Genomic DNA, 20,122 nt, shown 5'->3' on the forward strand with positions numbered 1-20,122 from the left:
CAGTTGATGAGCAATTCAGCGATGGCGACTGCATCTTTAAACACGATCAAGCACCTGTTCATAATGCACGGCCTGTTGAGGAGTGGTTACGCGACAATAACAGCCCTGTAATGGACTCTTCTGCACAGAGTCCTGACCTGAATCATATAGAACAGCTTTGGGATGTTTTGGAACGCTGACTTCGAGCCAAGCCTCACCAACTGACATCGATATCTCTCCCCTGTGCAGCACTCCATGAAGAATGGGTGTCATTCCCCAAGAAACCTTCCAGCACCTGACTGAATGTATGCCTGCAAGAGTGGAAGCTCTAATCAAGGCTAAGGGTGGGCCAACACCATACTGAATTCCAGCATTACTGATGGAGGGCACCATGAACTTTTAAGTCATTTTCAGCCAGGTTTGCAGATACTTTTGATCACATAGTGTATATTTAAAGCACTTGTAGAATTAGAGAACGTTTTTTGAGAATGTTGACTGGATTACTCTCCTTCAAATTCTAAAGATGGCAGGGGTAAAATACAGGGAGCAAAAAGCTATTCCCAATTTGTACAGGAACTAGATGGCAGTTATGAGTTGAGGGGGCACAAAAGGGAAGCAGTGGTTGAGAAGGGAGTGAGACAGTGTTTCAGCCTATTCCCGATATTATTAAATCTGTATACTGAGCAAGCAGTAAAGGAAACAAAAGAAAAATTTGTAGTAGGAATTAAAGTCCATGGCAAAGAAATAAAAACTTTGAGGTTTGCTGATAACATTGTAATTCTGTCAGAGTCAGCAAAGGACTTGGAAGAGCTCTTGAACCGAATGGACAAAGTCTTGAAAGTTGAAATAATAATAAAAAAAAAAAAATTTTAAAAAATGTAGACTGGTAATGGCAAGAAAAGTGTTTCTGAAGAAGAGAAATTTGTTAACATCGAATACAGTTTTTTCTGAAAGTATTTGTGTGGAGTGTGGACATTATGGAAATGAAACATTGACAATAAACAGTTTAGACAAGAAGAGAATTGAAGCTTTCGGAATTTGGTGCTACAGAAGAATGCTCAAGATTAGATGGGTAGACCACGTTACTAACGAGGAGGTATTGAATGGAATTGGGGAGAAGAGAAATTTGTGGTACAACCTGGCTAGAAGAAGGGATTGGTTGGTAGGATACGTTCTGAGGCACCAAGAGGTAGCCAATTTAGTACTGGAGGGATGCATGGGATGGGTGCAGGGGAGGGGGTAAAAATCACAGAGGGAGATGAATACAGTAAGCTGATTCAGAAGGATGTAGGTTGTACTAGCAAGGACAGTTGCATAAAACTAGTCTTTGAACTGAACACCACCACCACAACAACAACTTTGGCAAAATAAACAACACTGCATTTGGCATAAAGTAACATCAAATTTGGCAAAAAATAACACCAAATTTGGAAAAGAAAAATTGAATTTGTCCAAAAAGTAACACCCAGTTTGGCAAAGAAGTTATACCGCATTTAGCAAAAAAGTAACACCAAATTTGACAAACAAATAAGCAAATTTTGCAAAAACTAACAACGAATTTGGGAAAAACAAGATCGAATTTGGCCAAAGTATTAACTGATTTTCATAAAGAATAATGAATCTAGCAAAAAAAAATCCATTTTTGGAAAAAATAACACTGGTTTTGGCAAATAGTAACACCAAATTTGCTCATAAATTAGAATCATGTTTTCCTGTTCCCACTTATATGTAAAAATTTTAATCAAAGGAAAAGTCTAGAGGATGTCTTTACTCAGCTATGCAAGTCAAATGGCTGCTGGTGTTGGTGGTGATGAAGTTATACCAGAAGCAGATGGTAGGGGAGCTCTGTTTACTATGTAATTTCTAGAGAATAATTTCTTTGCAGTGAGTAAAGATATATAGCTTCTGCAGTGCATTCCAATGCACATCAAAAATAAATAACCTCTCGGGGGGAGGGGGGGGGGAGATACATATGCAATAATAAGTAAAAGAAATTCCACTGAGCAGCTAGTATAGCAGTTTAGTTGTCAAATCATACTGAAATTTCATAATATTATTCTGACGGAAAAAGTAAAAACTGTCTCAGTACTCAATATGGCAGACAGTGAATGACATTCATGAAAGATTAATGATGGTGTGAGACTGAAGTTACAAAACAGGACAAAAAATGTAGTTTTAAATTTTTACATCTACATGATTACTCTGCAATTCATAATTAAGTGCCTGGAAGAGGTTTCATTATACCACAATAACAACATTAATAGTAATAATAATAATAATAATAATAACAACCATAAAGTGCACAAACCTACCCATATTGTCAGCAACAATTTCAAATGGATCTGTGTAAGTGTCTTGCTGACTTTTGGTTAATGTAGCAATGTATTTATCAACAGACTGGAGCAGATCTTCTGCAGTGTCACCAGTTAGGCTTTCAATGCGTTCCCAATGTTCCTCATATTTGGAATCTAAAATGATACTTGTTGTTTCCACCATATTCTGGAGAGAGAAACATTAAGATATTCATTGTGTGTACTTTATACATGTAAGAACCACAGAAAAATCATTAATTTTCATATACTTAATCATTCTCAAGATAGGTTTTATTTCTAATTTTAGTTATCTCTCTCTTACATATGCATTATGCATATCTGATATTTCAACATTGTCCTAAGAAATACACCACATCATATTACAAACTACCATGTATTATCCATCATCAGCAATAATTATCAAAGCAAAATCTGTTGATAAAGAACCTAAGTCAGAGAATAAATCTCAATGAAATAGCCAATTTGTCTACGATTCAACCATTTCCTAGATACTATGTTAGCCTAATTTAGCAAAACAAGTGAAAACTGAGAATAAGAAACTAAAATTGATAATGATGCCAAAGTTGGTTAGTTGTAATATGTTATTTTTCTGTACTGAAATCAATGTTATTCATGTGGTGAAGCAGACACTATTATCACAGCTAATATAAAACAGAGAAGACTTTACTGGACAGGTATTTTGTGTTACAAGTATGAACCCTTCCTTATAGCATGGTGATTATCATGTAGCATAAAAACTGAGCAGTAGTTGCAAAAGAACTAGAGTATTATGTGAATCATAACACATGTGGCTCTCTCTTTAACAGGGTAGGTCTTACAAGTCTTGGAATTATAAGTCAGTGTTCTGCTAACCTTGAGCAGGATGTAAGAGATAAAAAGAAATCCATGTCTTCATAATAACTTGCTCATTTGTTAATGTGTTTTGTGTCTGAGCTTGTGTAATTATAAGTGCATAATTTTAAGCAATCATTTGATGTAAAATGTTCAAAAATAGATTCCATCACCCTAATACTTTGCATAGCTTGTGATCTTCCTGGCTTTAAACTGTGTACAGGACACAACATCCTAGAATTTGTTTCCCACGGCCATTAAAGAATAAAAATCTTATAAAAATTTGAAGAAGAGCCAAAAGCATATGCCAAACCATACAAAATATTATACAACATACCACAATCATATAATATGATGGAGAGACTATAAGAATGATTGAACAAATGTATGACAAACACAAGAAATACAGTCAACTCGAGTAACCAGCAAACTTGCCTGTCACATAAGACAGCCTTGCCTGCGAGCATGAAATGCATTATGAACATAGCAGCAATGTGGTGTAGGTAACAAACACACTTCAAGGAAAATGTGATAAAGGTGACGATCAAGATTAGAGTAGGGCATGTTTTAATTAACTAGGGTGAAGGCTTCAAGTCAAATAAAGAATGAGAGCCAGCACTCTGACTGCTTAAACCACATATGAAAACAGATCGACATTCCCCCTCTGTTCGTAGATTAGTGCCTATTATGACATTTTTTGCTGAGTTGCATTGTTTTGCAACTGTTTTCTTACTTATATACAGTTCATATGGCCTTTTGGCTCATCTTAAAATACTGTGCTACGATTTCATTCTGTAACAGCCCCAGGGCAGCATTCAGTGTGTCCCATGGGTTGCAGCCCAAATGGTGAGAACCGGAGGAAGATGACTAGGGATAGTAGTCAAAACAATATGACAGTAAAATAACAACTTGGCAGCAAACCCCAAACTTTCCAACCTTTTATTTAAACAATTTTTTTTTTTTTTGAAAACTTCTTTTTCAGTACTCTTTCAACTGCTGCAGCATCATGGTGCAAGAAGAGGGTGGGCAAGGGAAGATTTAGAATGGAACTCTGATCAAGAGAGTTGGGTTCTCTTTGTAGACAAGTGCAGAATTTGTCCAATGGCTTATGATCATCGCATCGTACATCTGTGTGCAGTTGGCCAGATACCAACACATGTCTCAGATGTACAGTCCCACAGTAGGGAGATGGATCAGTCTTGCCCTAGGCTGGTATCATGTATGGGTGTCCAGTGCTTTTCTTCTCTATTGAGGATAACCTGAGGGTTGTGCAGGATCCTGGAGCCAGATGCACAACTTCACAGCTCCTCATCCGTAGGTACCTCTCTCCTACTTTCCAATCATCACAAAAATTTTCCCACATACCTTGCAGTACTAATACTCCCAGAGGAAATGGATCACTAGTTTCACAAGGTATGCAAGTGAACTCTCGTGAAGTTTGGAAGGTAGATAAATGTACTTGTGAAAAGAAAGCTCACTCAGCAAGAGCCACGAATGGTCATTGTTACAATTGTTACTACACCCAAGTCCCCTTCCTCTAGCTGGAGGAAAGACAAGATCCCAGGTCCAAAAACCAAGTCTAGCACAAAGCTTTTATCTGCCAGATAGTTTCACTTGTCCTAATGGTTGTAAATTTGTTGTGGTCCATAGCTACCCAAAAAGTAAAACAATACACATTACAAAGAGTGAAGATTGTCAAATCAGCCAGTCCATGCAGCTTCAAAGGGACTGACAGTGAAATAAAAGATTATTCAAGTAACCAAATCAGAAACTTGTATGGATTACCATCTACTCGGAGAACAAAGGAAATTATAACTTAATGAACAGGTGCACTCTCTTTTGACTCATCAACAAACATCTCACAGGTGTCTTAATCAACAAAGCCACAATTTCACACAAAAACTGTAATTGTAGAATACCTTGATATAATCCTTGTCTTGACTGTGTGTGAGATTAAGACCATTTTCATTAGTTTCATGCATCATAAGCTCTCTTAGCAACTGTTGTGATATGAGGACATCTGCTCCATGCAACATCTCTGTTTTATTGGTTGCACGATGTAGGTCAGATGCAACCTTTATTGCAACAAATGTTGTTACACTCAAGTCCCCTCCCTCTAGCTGCATCAGCTGTAAAGTGCAGGACACGATGAAAATAACAGTACTATAAATTTGTAGAAGCTCTAATTAAATGTGTTTAGAATTGCCACAATGATTTTGGTACAAACAGACAATTACTTTAAAATTTTCTTTAAAAAGTGTAAAATTAATGACATACCACTTTCCGCAAATCGAGGAAAGGGTCTGATGTGCAATTAAATAAATCTGGTTCTTGCCAACCTCCCAACTCTTCATCACATGCTCTAGAAGCTTTGCCTTGTGAATGACTTGGACATGATTCTAAAGCAATGTGTCCAAACTTAGTGCGTTCCCACCATAGACCACCAGCAAAACTCCGAGGGCAACCATCGTAAACCACTATAACGCAAGAGACAAAAAATTATGTAAATGATATCTAAACCATGAGCAACAACCTTATACTCAACATTAATACACTCACTCAACCTAATTTGTGGACTGTAGAGTTTCAAGAACAGGAGAAGTATGTTAACCTTTTATATTATTTACTTACTCTCACATAAGATCTCCAGACCATTAACAATGCTGCTTCAACAAACTTTTTGAATGCAAAGGTGCAACTAAAGATACATGAACACACGCACATGAACCATTTAAAGAATGTTCTCTGCTTCTACTGAAGCTCATGTACAGTTCACTGAAATCTGAGAATGAGCATTAGCTTAAATGAACAGTACAGTTTGGAGAATAATTGTTGATACAGAGATAATAGACTAGATACATAGGTAATAAACTGTACTTGGGAGAATACCATCACAGAGCAGTTGAGAAATGATTTTCTCATCCAGTCTGTGATGGTCTTGCCTCAACTACGGTCTATTATCTACGTATCTCTTCAGAAATACGGATCAAGCTTGCAAGTTCTCTCTCTCAGGTCATGAAAGTGGCCCCTCACTTTCACCACTATTTTAAGGTTAAGACACTTTTTGAAATGAACAAGCATGTTAAGCTCACACCAAAGACACCCTTACAAAGTCATTCTTGACTGTCAATCATTTACACATTGTATTAAATGGATGTTAACTGGCTCCAAGTATGCTGAGGCTCCTCTGAATGAGACAAATAATATTCATTTAATTAGCGACTGCATTTTCAGAACAACAAAGAAGGAATGGTAGGTTAATGTATACGGCCCAACAACAGTATCATTAGGGACGATGTTTTTTCCAGTTGCTTCGAATTATTGATGATGTAACTGTTGAGAAAATTAATGAACCCAATCTAAATCTTATTCAATACTTGCTACAATGCAATGTTCAAAATGAAATTAAATGCATTTCTAACAAATCATTGTTTCTAGCCTGTAAAAGAATTTCTAATTATTTAATAAAAACATTATCTAAAAATTTAATTATAAGAATAGGTACTTAATTTTTAATTTGCCTACTATCTTGCTGATACTGTGTATTCCTGTAACTTTCTTTTGACCTGAACTTCAATAGTTACTGATACCTTATATCATAGGAATATCTACCTATTTAATTACTTTCACTTCTTTTAGTTGATATTAAACATAACTGTGTCCTCATTTTGACCTTCCAATAACAGTTGTACAATTTATGTAGTGTGATAAAGCTGGACCAATAAAAAATCAATCAATTGATACTGCAATGTGGTTACTTTATTTCTGCTCTAGGGGGAAAAAAAGGGGTAATGTGCACTGGAGAAAAAAATACATCTAATCAAAATTGAGCAATGACACTAAATTGTTACTACGAGATCACTATTTCAAAACAATATTTCAATTTTTTTTCTTTTTTTTTTCCTGGCAGTTATGACAACTTCGTTAATGGAGGAAATGTCAAAATTTGGAATTCACATGGAAATGCAAAATAAATGTGAACAAACTCTAGCTTAATCGAGAGGTGTCAAATCATATAAAGAAACAGATATTGGCAATGCAATGAATTTTCTTTTCTGCTCTGTCCCCTTGTATTAACCATGTTCATTATTTTGAACTCATTTCTGTTCTGCCAAACTAGTTTAGCATAGATATATAAAGAAAAAAAAGTGAACTATCGCCAAATGACATCTCTCTTTCAGCAGTGGTAGCAACAGTTGAATCTGACCAAATGAACAACATTTTCATTTAAACAGGTTACATAAGAGTAAATAAAAATACTGACATCGGTCCAGAGAATAAAAATGTGCCATAGACCAGGAGTGACACAAAGGTGGGGCAAGGTCACTGTTGAAGAAAAGAGACAAGCAAGACATCTACAATGGACATACCGTAGGGAGGGGAGGGGGTGGGGGGGGAGGGGGCAGAGAGAGAGAGAGAGAGAGAGAGAGAGAGAGAGAGAGAGAGAGAGAGACGAAAATAAGGGAAAACAAAAATTACTGGAAAAATTGCTCTGGATAATATCTATGCAAAATGGATGCATAGAAAAACTATGATGTTAGATCTCACTTTTCTTTGAAGTGGTGCATTTTAATTCCTAAGCAAACTGTATCTGACATTTTCCTCATGAGCTCCTTTACCACTTTACACTTAGCTTCAATGGTGATCAAGAGTTTGCAAACATTCAGGAGGAAGTACCTAATTCTATCTATCTACAGGAGGTTACAGATGCACCATAACTATATTTTATGTTTATACAGGAGAAGAAAAACAGTCTAGAGAATATTACAGTGATACAGGTTGTGTGTAGCACTGAACGCATTGACTGGACAACAGTAATGCAATTTACAGAACAGGCCAAGCACATGTTTATGATCATTTAAATAATACTGCTTCTTTGGCAGCTCAGCGGAGCGCACCAGGGGGCCAACCCAGGTGGCCTCTGTAAGCGGACCTGTGAACTGTAGGGACGTGCGATCTCTGTAATCATGCGCATCATGAGGGAAGGTACATTGCTCCTCCCTTCAATTGGCTGGGAAAACCACATACATAAAAACACTAGGTACAGAAAAAATGGATGGTACATAAAAAAAAACACTGGTACCAAAAAAGCACAGGTGCAAAAAATAAAAAATAAAAAAATAAAAATAAAAAAAGCATTGGTTTCACAAGGCATCAAATGTAGCAATTCAATTGAAGGGAGGTCCGTGGTTGGGATCCATGTAGCAGGTCTGCTCGGCTCTTGTCCCCCACCCGAGTGTAATTGATGAACTCAAAAATTAGTCTACAGCACTTTCAGGGGACCTGCTGGATACATACTTCCACATCTGAGTTTTAAACATCCAAACCATGTTGTGACAAAGCAAGCTGGGATGTTTTTACTTCCCCTCTTGTTTTGCCAGATGCCTACTTAAATTTGTTTTTTCAGTTTTAACTAATTACCATTAACATACGTGAATATAATCGGAATTTACATAAAAGAGAAAGGTTGACCCTCCGTTTTAAAGAATATAATACCAGTTCTAATTTTGTGCATAGATTTAAGTATGCAATTGATTTTCTAATTTATACCAACTATTCCTAGTTAGTATCTTTTGTTATAGGGTGAAATCAGTAATTGTTTCGTAACTTAAATTCTATTGTTGACACATAAACAAATATAAATTCTGTATTAATTATAAACATTTGGGGGAACAACTAATTGTATTCTTTAACGATCTATTTGGCTCTATTCAAAAATATGCTAGCAAAGCCAGCCCTTAATTAATTCCAAAGTAATTAACAGTTTTGTCAAAAATATTGTTTACATAATGATATCTGTTGGTTGGTTTGGGGAAAGGAGACCAGACAGCGTGGTCATCGGTCTCATTGGATTAGGGAAGGATGGGGAAGGAAGTCGGCCGTGCCCTTTCAGAGGAACCATCCCGGCATTTGCCTGGAGTGATTTAGGGAAATCACGGAAAACCTAAATCAGGATGGCCGGACACGGGATTGAACCGTCGTCCTCCCGAATGATATCTGTTAATTTCGTCATTTAAACAAATAATTTGGCCTAACCCTCATAGTAGAAGAAACTGTTAATAGGAAATTTTTTTTCAATTTATTCCGTTAATTTAATGAGTTAAGCTTCAATTGTAATTTATGTAAATTTAACTTCGAACAATGTGTAGTTTCAGCACCTATTACTGTGAGGATATACAGGGTGGTACAAAAAGGTACGGCCAAACTTTCAGGAAACATTCCTCACACACAAAGAAAGAAAATATGTTATGTGGACATGTGTCCGGAAATGCTTACTTTCCATGTTAGAGCTCATTTTATTACTTCTCTTCAAATCACATTAATCATGGAATGGAAACACACAGCAACACAATGTACCAGCGTGGCTTCAAACACATTGTTACAGGAAATGTTCAAAATGTCCTCCGTTAGCGAGGATACATGCATCCACCCTCCATCGCATGGAATCCCTGATGCGCTGATGCAGCCCTGGAGAATGGCGTACTGTATCACAGCCGTCCACAATACAAGCACGAAGAGTCTCTATATTTGGTACCGGGGTTGCGTAGACAAGAGCTTCCAAATGCCTCCATAAATGAAAGTCAAGAGGGTTGGGGTCAGGAGAGCATGGAGGCCATGGAATTGATCCGCCTCTACCAATCCATCGGTCACCGAATCTGTTGTTGAGAAGCATACGAACACTTAGACTGAAATGTGCAGGAGCTCCATCGTGCACGAACCACATGTTGTGTCGTACTTGTAAAGGCACATGTTCTAGCAGCACAGGTAGAGTATCCCGTATGAAATCATGATAACGTGCTCCATTGAGCGTAGGTGGAAGAACATGGGGCCCAATCAAGACATCACCAACAATGCCTGCCCAAACATTCACAGAAAATCTATGTTGATGACGTGATTGCACAATTGCGTGTGGATTCTCGTCAGCCCACAGATGTTGATTGTGAAAATTTACAATTTGATCACGTTGGAATGAAACCTCATCCGTAAAGAGAAAATTTGCACTGAAATGAGGATTGACACATTGTTGGATGAACCATTCGCAGAAGTGTACCTGTGGAGGCCAATCAGCTGCTGATAGTGCCTGCACATGCTGTACATGGTACGGAAACAACTGGTTCTCCTGTAGCACTCTCCATACAGTGACGTGGACAACGTTACCTTGTACAGCAGCAACTCCTCTGACGCTGACATTAGGGTTATCGTCAACTGCACGAAGAATTGCCTCGTCCATTACGGGTGTCCTCGTCGTTCTAGGTCTTCCCCAGTCGCGAGTCATAGGCTGGAATGTTCTGTGCTCCCTAAGACGCCGATCAATTGCTTCGAACGTCTTCCTGTCGGGACACCTTCGTTCTGGAAATCTGTCTCGATACAAACGTACCGCACCATGGCTATTCCCCATGCTAATCCATACATCAAATTGGCATCTGCCAACTCTGCATTTGTAAACATTGCACTGACTTCAAAACCACGTTCGTGATGAACACTAACCTGTTGATGCTACGTACTGATGTGCTTGATGCTAGTACTGTAGAGCAATGAGTCGCATGTCAACACAAGCACCGAAGTCAACATTACCTTCCTCTAATTGGGCCAACTGGGGGTTAATCGAGGAAGTACAGTACGTCCTGACGAAACTAAAATGAACTCTAACATGGAAATTAAGCGTTTCCAGACACATGTCCACATAACATCTTTTCTTTATGTTTGTGTGAGGAATGTTTCCTGAAAGTTTGGCCGTACCTTTATGTAACACCCTGTATAAGGGCCTGATTTTTTGGTCCAGAGGCAGTCAGTCCACGCCCGAGTTTCAGACGAGAAATCTGTACTGATTAGAACAACGATGCTTCAAATTAACTGTGAAATAAGTTTTACACAATTACACAATTAGGGCGTCTGTTAAAACAATGACAGTGTCTGTTCCATACGTACCTGATTATTCTGAAAAAACTGTGGACTACGTGGTTATGTCTTTTACTGCTCATTGATGTTCAACAGGAAACTATTGTAGCAGTATGTGGATGCTAGCCTGCAACCTATTAATGAGGTTTATTGAAGGTTAAACAACAGTGCACTGGCCATATAACTGTGTATTATTGTGGGGTTGTGAACAGTGAAAGTAAAGTACTGTGAAACGCAAATGTGCACCTGTCAGCAAAGTAGTCAATGTTGTACTTCCAGAACCCATTTTACAGCCTGTGTAGCAATGCACAGAGTACAGTCAATGAAGAAATAAAAAGAGAGCAAACGTCATCACAATGGGTCAGCCTGACCAATAGACTGAGGCTGAAAAGGGGGAGTTGTGAGCTGGCAAACGCCATTAGCTATACAAAAAAATCAAATTCTCAAGAAACAAATGGGAGCCATTATCGGTAACCACAGCATACGGAAGTGCATCAATTGCAAAGACCTTAGACAGGGCTGAAATAGTGGTTGTCGCAGACGAGGACAGACAACGTGCCACACAAGTACACTTGGAACTGGCGTGCATTATAATAAGCCAATTTTTATTTAGGAAGGGCAAAGCAAAATTCACATGCAGACACTCCCATGGCTGCTGCAATGTTGACCAGAGTAAAAGACATCCGTGGGGCCACAGTTGCCGAACACAATGAGTGCAAACAGCAATAAGCCAAGTAATGTCCCCGTCTATGCCCAGCCAATACGCATGCTGGCAGGCCAAAGCTTTGGTGTGAGAGGTCCTCCAATGGTAGACATGCAGAAGCCACAGTACATTACAGCATAAGGAAGTGGGTATTACAACTGGAGGAACAATATCCTCCATAGCTAACAAAACTACCCATCAAACACAGAAAGGTGGAGTCGGAGGGAGATGTAATCATTCTAAGGATCCGCAGCATGGCCCATAGGTTTTTTTGGCCAACTGTGCTGCTTGGAAGAAATGACCTGACTAAGTAAAGGATTCTTGGTGATGTCCGATGGTCACGTGGCACTAGTGACGGGTAAACTATCACATTCTGGTTTCAATACCTAAACAGAAACAAAGCAACTCATCCTGAATGAAAGCCGGGTTCAGGCCAATTGAAAAAAGACAAAGCACCTGCGTTAACGTGTTGCATCATCAGCCAGTAATGGATTTGATAATGATAATGGGAGAGGAAGAGACGACACTGCTGCAAACAATGTGCTTCCTTGTCCAGCATGGAAGCCAAAAGGTTAAGAAAAGCAACTAATGGCTTTTGATTCAAGATTAGATACAACTTAGAACCATACAAGGAGACACGGGGCTTCTTGAAAGCAACCAAATCTCTAAAGCCTCCTTTTCAATCTGAGAGGGGTGCTGCTGAGTGGGAGTTAAAGTCTTAGAAGCATAAGTAAATGGTTGTTCAGACTTGTCTACTTATTTCTGTACCACACCATGCCAAGATTGTGCTGAGAGGCATCTGTAGCCAACATATGATGCTGACCTGGCTGAAAAGTGGCAAGACATGGGGCAGAGTGAATATTAGATTTAAGCAAAGCAAACGATCATGCACACGCTGGGGACCAAAAACAAAGGAACATTTTTACACACAAGCACATACAGGGACTGAGCAATAGTGGAAGCATCAGGTAAAAACTTATGGTAGGACGCAACTTTACATATGTCCTTTACCTGCAGTTCCATAATGGAGGTCAGCCACAATAAAGCTACAATTGCATCAACAAGGTGACACAATGGTTTGACACCTGTCTGAGAAACCTCAAAACCTAGGTACTCAATCAACATGAGAAAAAACTGAGATTTGGCAAGATTGCACTTGAGACCCGCAGACTCAAAACAGAAAACAACAATTGGAGATTTCTAAGGTGGTCTTTGGTAGAAGAACCCGAAACAACAATACCATCAAGGTAAATTATGCAGCCGAGCATAGAGGGTGTCAACAGTTCTAAAAAAATGCTGAAAAATTGTGGGCGAGCTAGCAATGCCAAAAAGCCAGCTTTGATATTGTTATAGGCCAAACAACGTAAAGACAACGAGAAGGTGCCTTGAGGCCTCATCCAAGGGAGCTGGAGGTACGCTTCTGACAAAATGATCTTGGAAAAGCAATGGACGCCCAATAATTTTGTGAGCAATTTGTCATGGCAGGGCAAAGGGCACATATCTATCATGGACTGTGTATTAATTATGACAATGAAGTCGCCACAGAGGCAAAGATTACCCATTGACTTCTTAATGATGACTAGTGGTGTAGCCCACTCACAGGAAGAAATAGGCTGAATAGACATCAAGCGACATCAAATGGTCTAATTTGGCCTTAACAGAGTCATGCAACATGATTGGCACCTGCTGTGCACAGGAAAAAAAATTTTACAAGGGCAGACGAACTCTTTCATAGTAATGTGGGCAAGAAAACCGGTAGCACAACCAAGCCCAGGGTAAAACAGAGACAAAAACTCAGAGCAGAGTGACTCCAGTTTCTGATACGGAACTTGATCTGACACTAAATTTATCTCGCTGACAATGGAGAAAATGAAAGCATGAAACGCTTTCTAACCCAAACACATCTGTGGTATGCAAATAGCCCCACAACAAGGAAGGTGAGAACGTGAAAAACAGATTTGTAAGAGACAAGAGAAGAGAAATTACCTAGGATCGGAAACTGCTGTTTATTGTACCTAACAAACTTCCATGAAACCTGTGTGAGGGGATGGGAACCCAGTCCATGCACATTTGTGCACTTAGTAAAGTCACTGCAGCTCCTGCATCCAATTGTATTTTTAGTGGTTTATTGAACATGCACAAGTCAATAAACAATTTGTTTGCTGAGACAGTCATTGTAGAGATACAGCATGTTATTGTAGAGATACAGTTAATGTCCATCAGTACTACTGTAACAGCCACGTTTGAAGAGGAGTTACACACTGATGCAATGTGGCCTTTCTTTCAACACTTGTTGCAAAGAGCCCAATGATTAGGGCACACAGCATGACCATGTTGGATGAAGTAGTACAGGCAAAATGGGAGAGGCTTGTTGCTGATGTTGTGATGCGGTCTGTTGTTGCTGTGGCTGTAACCGACACAACCCCATGCAATGCTGAGTTGAAAGTTGTATAGCTGCAACAGCTTCCCCATCATCCTGATCACTTGCAGTGTACCTAACAGGGTTTGATTGAGCAACTTCTGATACCTTCCCCCAGGCAACAATCTGACTGGCTGTGCCCTGTGACACTTCAAAGGATTATGCTATACTGAGCACATCTGTATGCGTTGGATTCTCACAATGAAGTGCTTTTTCACAGAATTCCCTATCCCAGTCCATACAAATAATAACATCATGCACCATGTGATCACAGAAGGATTCGTGATGGGTACTAGCAACAAGTTTACAATGATGGCTGAGCCCATGGAATTCTGCAGCCCAGGCTTTGTAAGACTGGTGCAGGTGTTTCTGACAATGCTGAAATTCTAAATGAGTTGCAATGACATTCATTCTGTCACAGTAACATGCTGAGAGAAGCTTGCACATTTCATCAAATAACAACTTGGCCAGTTCTTACAAAGGTGCAAGTTGGTACAACAATGATAAATGTGCGCCCAAAATCCAGGAAAGAAAGAAAGTACTACAAAGATTTGCATTGGCCACCCAAAAAAAAAAAAAAACTAGAAATGTTGGTGTAACCATGAGACCACTTGATAGAGAGCAGTGGCGAGCACCAGCTGTTGTTCCGTGAAAGTTTGCTGCTGAGCAATGACACGTTGGAGTGTTTCTCCCATCAAGATGTTTTGTTGGGTGACTTTCGACTGAACTAACAGCCGGAGAAAACGTAACCCTCACTCATAGTATAGTAAGAACAAACACGCTTTATGGGACATAGTACTTTATAGAGCAATACGTAAGATACAATGAAGTACAGGTTGTGCGTAGCACTGAACATATTGACTGAACAACAGTAATGCAGATCACAGAATAGACCAAGCACTCGTTTGTGACTATTTAAAAAATATTGTTTCTTTGGCGGCACACCAGAGCTGACCCAGGTGACCTCTATCAGCATGCCTGTGAACTGCATGGAAAGCGATCTCTGAAATCATGTGCTTCATGAGTGAAGGGATCAAATGTATTACATTCTTCATTCGTAATTGTAATTCACTGTGCCTTATACTTTTTACCCTCTCCAGTCACATTACTGTGACTTTTGCACCATGGACCACTGCGATACAAGCTGGAAGATGTTCTGGAAGTTACCAACAGGGATGTGGAACCATGCTGACTCAAGTGCCATGACCAGTTGCACTGTTTCTCGGTTTAGGATCTATGGTGCGAACAGTCTGATCGAGGTGCTCCCACTGATTCTCAATTGTGTCTAAAGTCTGGAAGTTTGGTAGCCAGGACAGTATAGTACACTCATCCTGGTGCTCTTTGAACAATGCACATACACTTTGAGCTGTAAGACACATTGCATTGTCCTGTTCGTAGACACCATGTGCCAAGGAAAAACAAACTGCACATAGGAATGGATATGGTTCCCACAGATAGGTGCATCCTTGTGTTGATGTACCACGCCTTCCAAAATGAAAAGATCACCCAACGAACACCACGAAAACATTCTCAAGGCTTTGATGCTCCCTCCTCTGGCCTGGACCCTTCTAACAGTGGTTGCAGTGTGTTTCCTTTCAGACGTTTCATGCCATACACACTAATGGCCACCTGTCACCTGAAAAAGTCACCTGCACCTATTTAGTGAAAGTCCAGTTATGGTGCTGATGTGCAAATTTCAGCCTTTGTTGCCAGTAAACAGCAGTCAGCATGGATGCACGAACATGATGCCTACGACAGAGGCCCATATGCAGCAATGTTCGCTGTATGTTCGTTGAGGAGATATCGCTGGTAGCCCCTTTATTCATCTGGGTGATCAGTTACTCAACAGTTGCACATCTATTCACCCATACACATCTCCGCAGCTGTTGCTGACCCCTGTCACCTATGGTCTGTGGTGCACCATTATCCACCAGTTTTGTATAGCACAGCATACTTTAACCACGGTGGCATCAGAACAGTTTACAAACCTAGCCATTTTGCATTTTGGAAATGCCTTCACCCTTGGCTCAAAAGTCACTGGACATCAGATAAATTGCTCTGTTTCTGCATTGTCTTCAGAATATTCTGACACGCTTTACATACCCTCCACTGCTACTGCTGTCACCTGTAGTTCGTGAGTTGTTATTGCACACTGACATCAAACATGGATGCAGTAGCCATCAGAAAGATCGCGGGAGGCGCACATCGGCACGGCGTGTTACGGACAGGAGATGCCGCAAGTAAAGTCCCGTTCACCAGAGGGCACGCAAGAATTCGGTCGCGCCCTCTGCCGGCGGAACAACAACTCAGGCAGCGCGGGCCGTGCCCAGTCAGTTTTACATCGGACATGCCTAGCAGACAGTTCCTGCTCTACACTATGTGAAGTACGACGGACCACGTGAATCGTGTTACGACAATGGACTTGTAGTGCTCATATTATTGTGACTGGACCATTACCTGAGGAAAAAAGTCTTGCTGTGAATTTTGGTTAACTTCTGTTTTCAATTTACCTTCACATCCTCTGAGTGTTACTTCTGCATATGGGTTTGGACATGAATCACATCGCCTCCCTATCACACCTGTACGACAGCTGCATTGACCTGTAACTGAGTCACACTGATTCCCAAATGAACCAATAGAATAACATTCACAGTCAAAGCAGCGTTCAGAATCAGGTGGTTGGAAATGGTTTTCCTGTAAAACAGAATAAGACATACTAATAACAAAATGCTTAGAACAAAGATCCCAAATTTTTCTCATATTTCATAGAAAACACGCAACATAAATATATTTCAAATTAAATGCAGATCACTAATGTATTGAAATAAATGAGCATTCTCAGTTGATGTCAGAAACTGATCTAAAGGGTCCTTACTGACGTGATCTTATAGAGCATTACCAGGTACTGTGTGTTACAACCTTTTCTATTGCATGTTTTTCAACACTGTCTCAATGCAAATAATGGTTAAAATTTTTAAAAACCTACCATAATAGATGTGAAAATACACTGAAGAACTGTAATTAACAGACCACTTAATGATAAAAAGTGTAGGAAAGAATTGCATATATGATCACGGGGTGATGGTACCAACCTTCATTGTCGCCTCCCTTTCTTTTTTAGAGTTTTATAAATATTTACAGAGCTGTTGAGTGCCGAGAAAGACTATGATACACCAATTATTCACTTTCTTTTCAAAGTGATTTTTATTTCCATATGAGTCAGTATCACTAGAGGCAGAATTGGCTTATGGAAGAAATTAAATAAACAGCTTCATCAGTCGTATCAGATTAATATCTGACAATAAACAAATTCAGTTCGCTATCCTGAACTAAGATATAGCTTTCAATTTTGTAATGAGCAAATTTCTTGACTATTGCTCAACTCCTTTGTGTACTACAAGTATTATGTCTTTAAATCTAAGATGCAGCAAGGAGAAAATAAGAGCAAAAATTAATGCCCAAGTCTTGCAAATTTTATTACTAGACTACAATTAAATGAAAACAATGAATCACACTTGAATTGACTGAGGTAGTAAAGCTAATAAGTCGTAACTTTAATTAACACAAAGATGGAAGAAAGAAAATAGGAAGGTCACAAAAATCTGTTCAAAGACAACACTGAATATTTCATTTTTGTGCATATTTCGAGCTATTTTTAATGTAGCAGAGGTATTTCTAATCCTTTTGCTATAGTTTCATACATTTTTATAAATGGTATTAGTTAAACATTATAAACATTAGTTTTAATGTAATTGGATAGATAAAAAAAAATCTACTCACCAAGCCATGGCAGGAGGAAAAACATATAAAGGTATTGAAATCCGCAAGCTTTTGGAGCTAGTGGCTCCTCCTCCTGGCCGGAAAGTTGAAGAGTAAGGAACAGAGTGAAGAAAAAAAGACCAGTGCAGTATGGGAAATAGGGAGAGCTCTGAACAGTCACCTGAAACTCCAGGTCATCAGAAACTTACTGAATGGGAAAAGAATGAAAGACTGATGGTTGGTGACAGCACCAGACAAGATATGAAAACCTAATAGCTTAATGGTGGAGGGTAAGCTAATATGCAAGACAGAGACTAGTTACAAAAATCATGTATGAGTTAAAAAGAGTGGAAAGCTGAGTGCATCGTATATGGTAGAGATGCGGGCAAGGAAAAATAGGTAGGTCAGAAAATAAAGATACAGAAAACTAAAGCAAAGTGAAGTGAAGAAAGGAACAGTTGTTGAGAAGAAGTGCTGAGACCAAACAAATTAATGTAAATTATGGCCAGGTGGGAGGCAAGAATGAATAACACGTTATAATGCTTCCTCGGGGCTTTCCTGGGATCTATAATTCTTCAGCCCCTGGTCTGGTTTAGATACATTGATGACATTTTTGCCATATGGATTCATAGTGAGGCTCACCTGTTAAAATTCTTGGAATTTCTAAATACATTCTCTCAATCAAGTTTCATGTAGTCCTATTCCAAATCCCATGCCACTCTCCTTGAATTTGATCTCGTCCTCAGTGAAGCCCAGATAAACAATTTTAAATCTACTACGGAACAACAATACTTACATTCTGACCATTGCCATCCTTTCCATGTCAAACGATCCCTCCCATTCAGCCTTGACATTCAAGACAAACATATTTGCTCAGATGCAGATTCTTTACAGCAATACACCACTATTCTATTCACCTCAGCCTTCACTGGAAGTAATTACCCCACCAGCCTAATTCAAAAGCATATTTGGAAGAACTGTCGCATCCAGTCCTGGTATTGCTGATCCTGTCAAAAAACAACTTAGAAGTACACCTCCAGTCACACAGTTTTATCCTGGTCTTGCCTGTACTAATCAGCTACATCGACAGGCTATAACTTCCTTCAATCATACCCTGAAATAGGGTCCATTCTATCTGACATTTTGGCCACCACAACTAAAACAGCTTCTCTCAGCCTCCTAATCTCCGCAATATCTGTGTCAGACGCTGTGGCGCTTCTGCACCCATTTCCTTATCGTATGGCTCCTACCCCTGTGACCATCCCCACGGTAAGATTTGCCCTATGCTCCCTCCTACCAGCTCTGTAGCTGGCAAAACATATTCTATTGAGGGAGAGTCATCTGTGAAACATCACATCTTGTGTACCAACCGCTGCGCAGTATTAGCCTAGTGGTCTAAGGCGCTGCAGTCATGGACTGTACTGCTGGTTCCGGCAAAGGTTCGAGTCCTCCCTCGGGCATGGGTGTGTGTGTTTGTCCTTAGGATAATTTAAGTTAAGTAGTGTGAAATCTTACGGACTGATGACCTTAGCAGTTAAGTCCCATAAGATTTCACACACATTTGAACACATTTTTGAGTACCAACTGTTACGCAAACACTGCTCGGCCTACCAAAAAGTTACAATATAGGATGAAGGGGCATAGGCAGAAGATGGAGACTGGCAACACACAATACCCTGTTGCACAGCAGGCTATGCAACATGGCGGTCATGATCTCATTGCCTGTTTCGCCTCACATGTCGTATGAAATTTTCTCCAAGACATCACTTTTTCAGAAGTCTGCAGATGGGAACTTATGCTGCAGTACGTCCTTGGTTCTCACTAACCACCTGGCTTAAATTTACATTAATTTCTTTGATCTCAGCATTTCTTCTCAGTAAATATTCCTTTCTTCACCTCATTTTCTGACCTGCCTATTTTTCCCTGCAAGCCACCTCTACCACATACAACGCACTTCGCTTTCCACTCTTACTAATTTGGGCATAATATTTTGCCAATAATCCCTGTCTTCCTTATTACCCTATCTTCCTCTTTTATGCTCTCAGGTTTTCAGATCTCATCCGGTACAGTCCCCAACTATCAGAATTTTCTTCTAATCCCATCCAGTAAGTCTCCCCTGACCGAGGATTCCAGGTGACTTTTCCAAATTCTTCCCCCTCCCTAAACCTCACCAGTCCTTTCCTTCACCCCTCTTCCATT

At 39.7% G+C, this 20,122-nt stretch overlaps 1 protein-coding gene across 1 annotated transcript in view; it reads right to left on the reverse strand.

The window, feature by feature from the left end:
- The window catches only part of LOC124615400 (protocadherin-like wing polarity protein stan), a 357,491-nt gene that overhangs the window by 131,113 nt on the left and 206,256 nt on the right, over positions 1-20,122 (reverse strand). The window contains exons 25-28 of the mRNA XM_047143245.1: positions 16,675-16,858; positions 5,421-5,620; positions 5,063-5,272; positions 2,292-2,478 (exon numbers count right to left, since the gene is read on the reverse strand). Of these exons, the coding sequence (XP_046999201.1) occupies positions 2,292-2,478; positions 5,063-5,272; positions 5,421-5,620; positions 16,675-16,858 (781 nt within the window). The remainder of the gene's footprint in view (positions 1-2,291; positions 2,479-5,062; positions 5,273-5,420; positions 5,621-16,674; positions 16,859-20,122) is intronic.

Source organism: Schistocerca americana, chromosome 1 (genome assembly GCF_021461395.2).
Source record: "Schistocerca americana isolate TAMUIC-IGC-003095 chromosome 1, iqSchAmer2.1, whole genome shotgun sequence".
Lineage (NCBI taxonomy): Eukaryota > Metazoa > Arthropoda > Insecta > Orthoptera > Acrididae > Schistocerca > Schistocerca americana.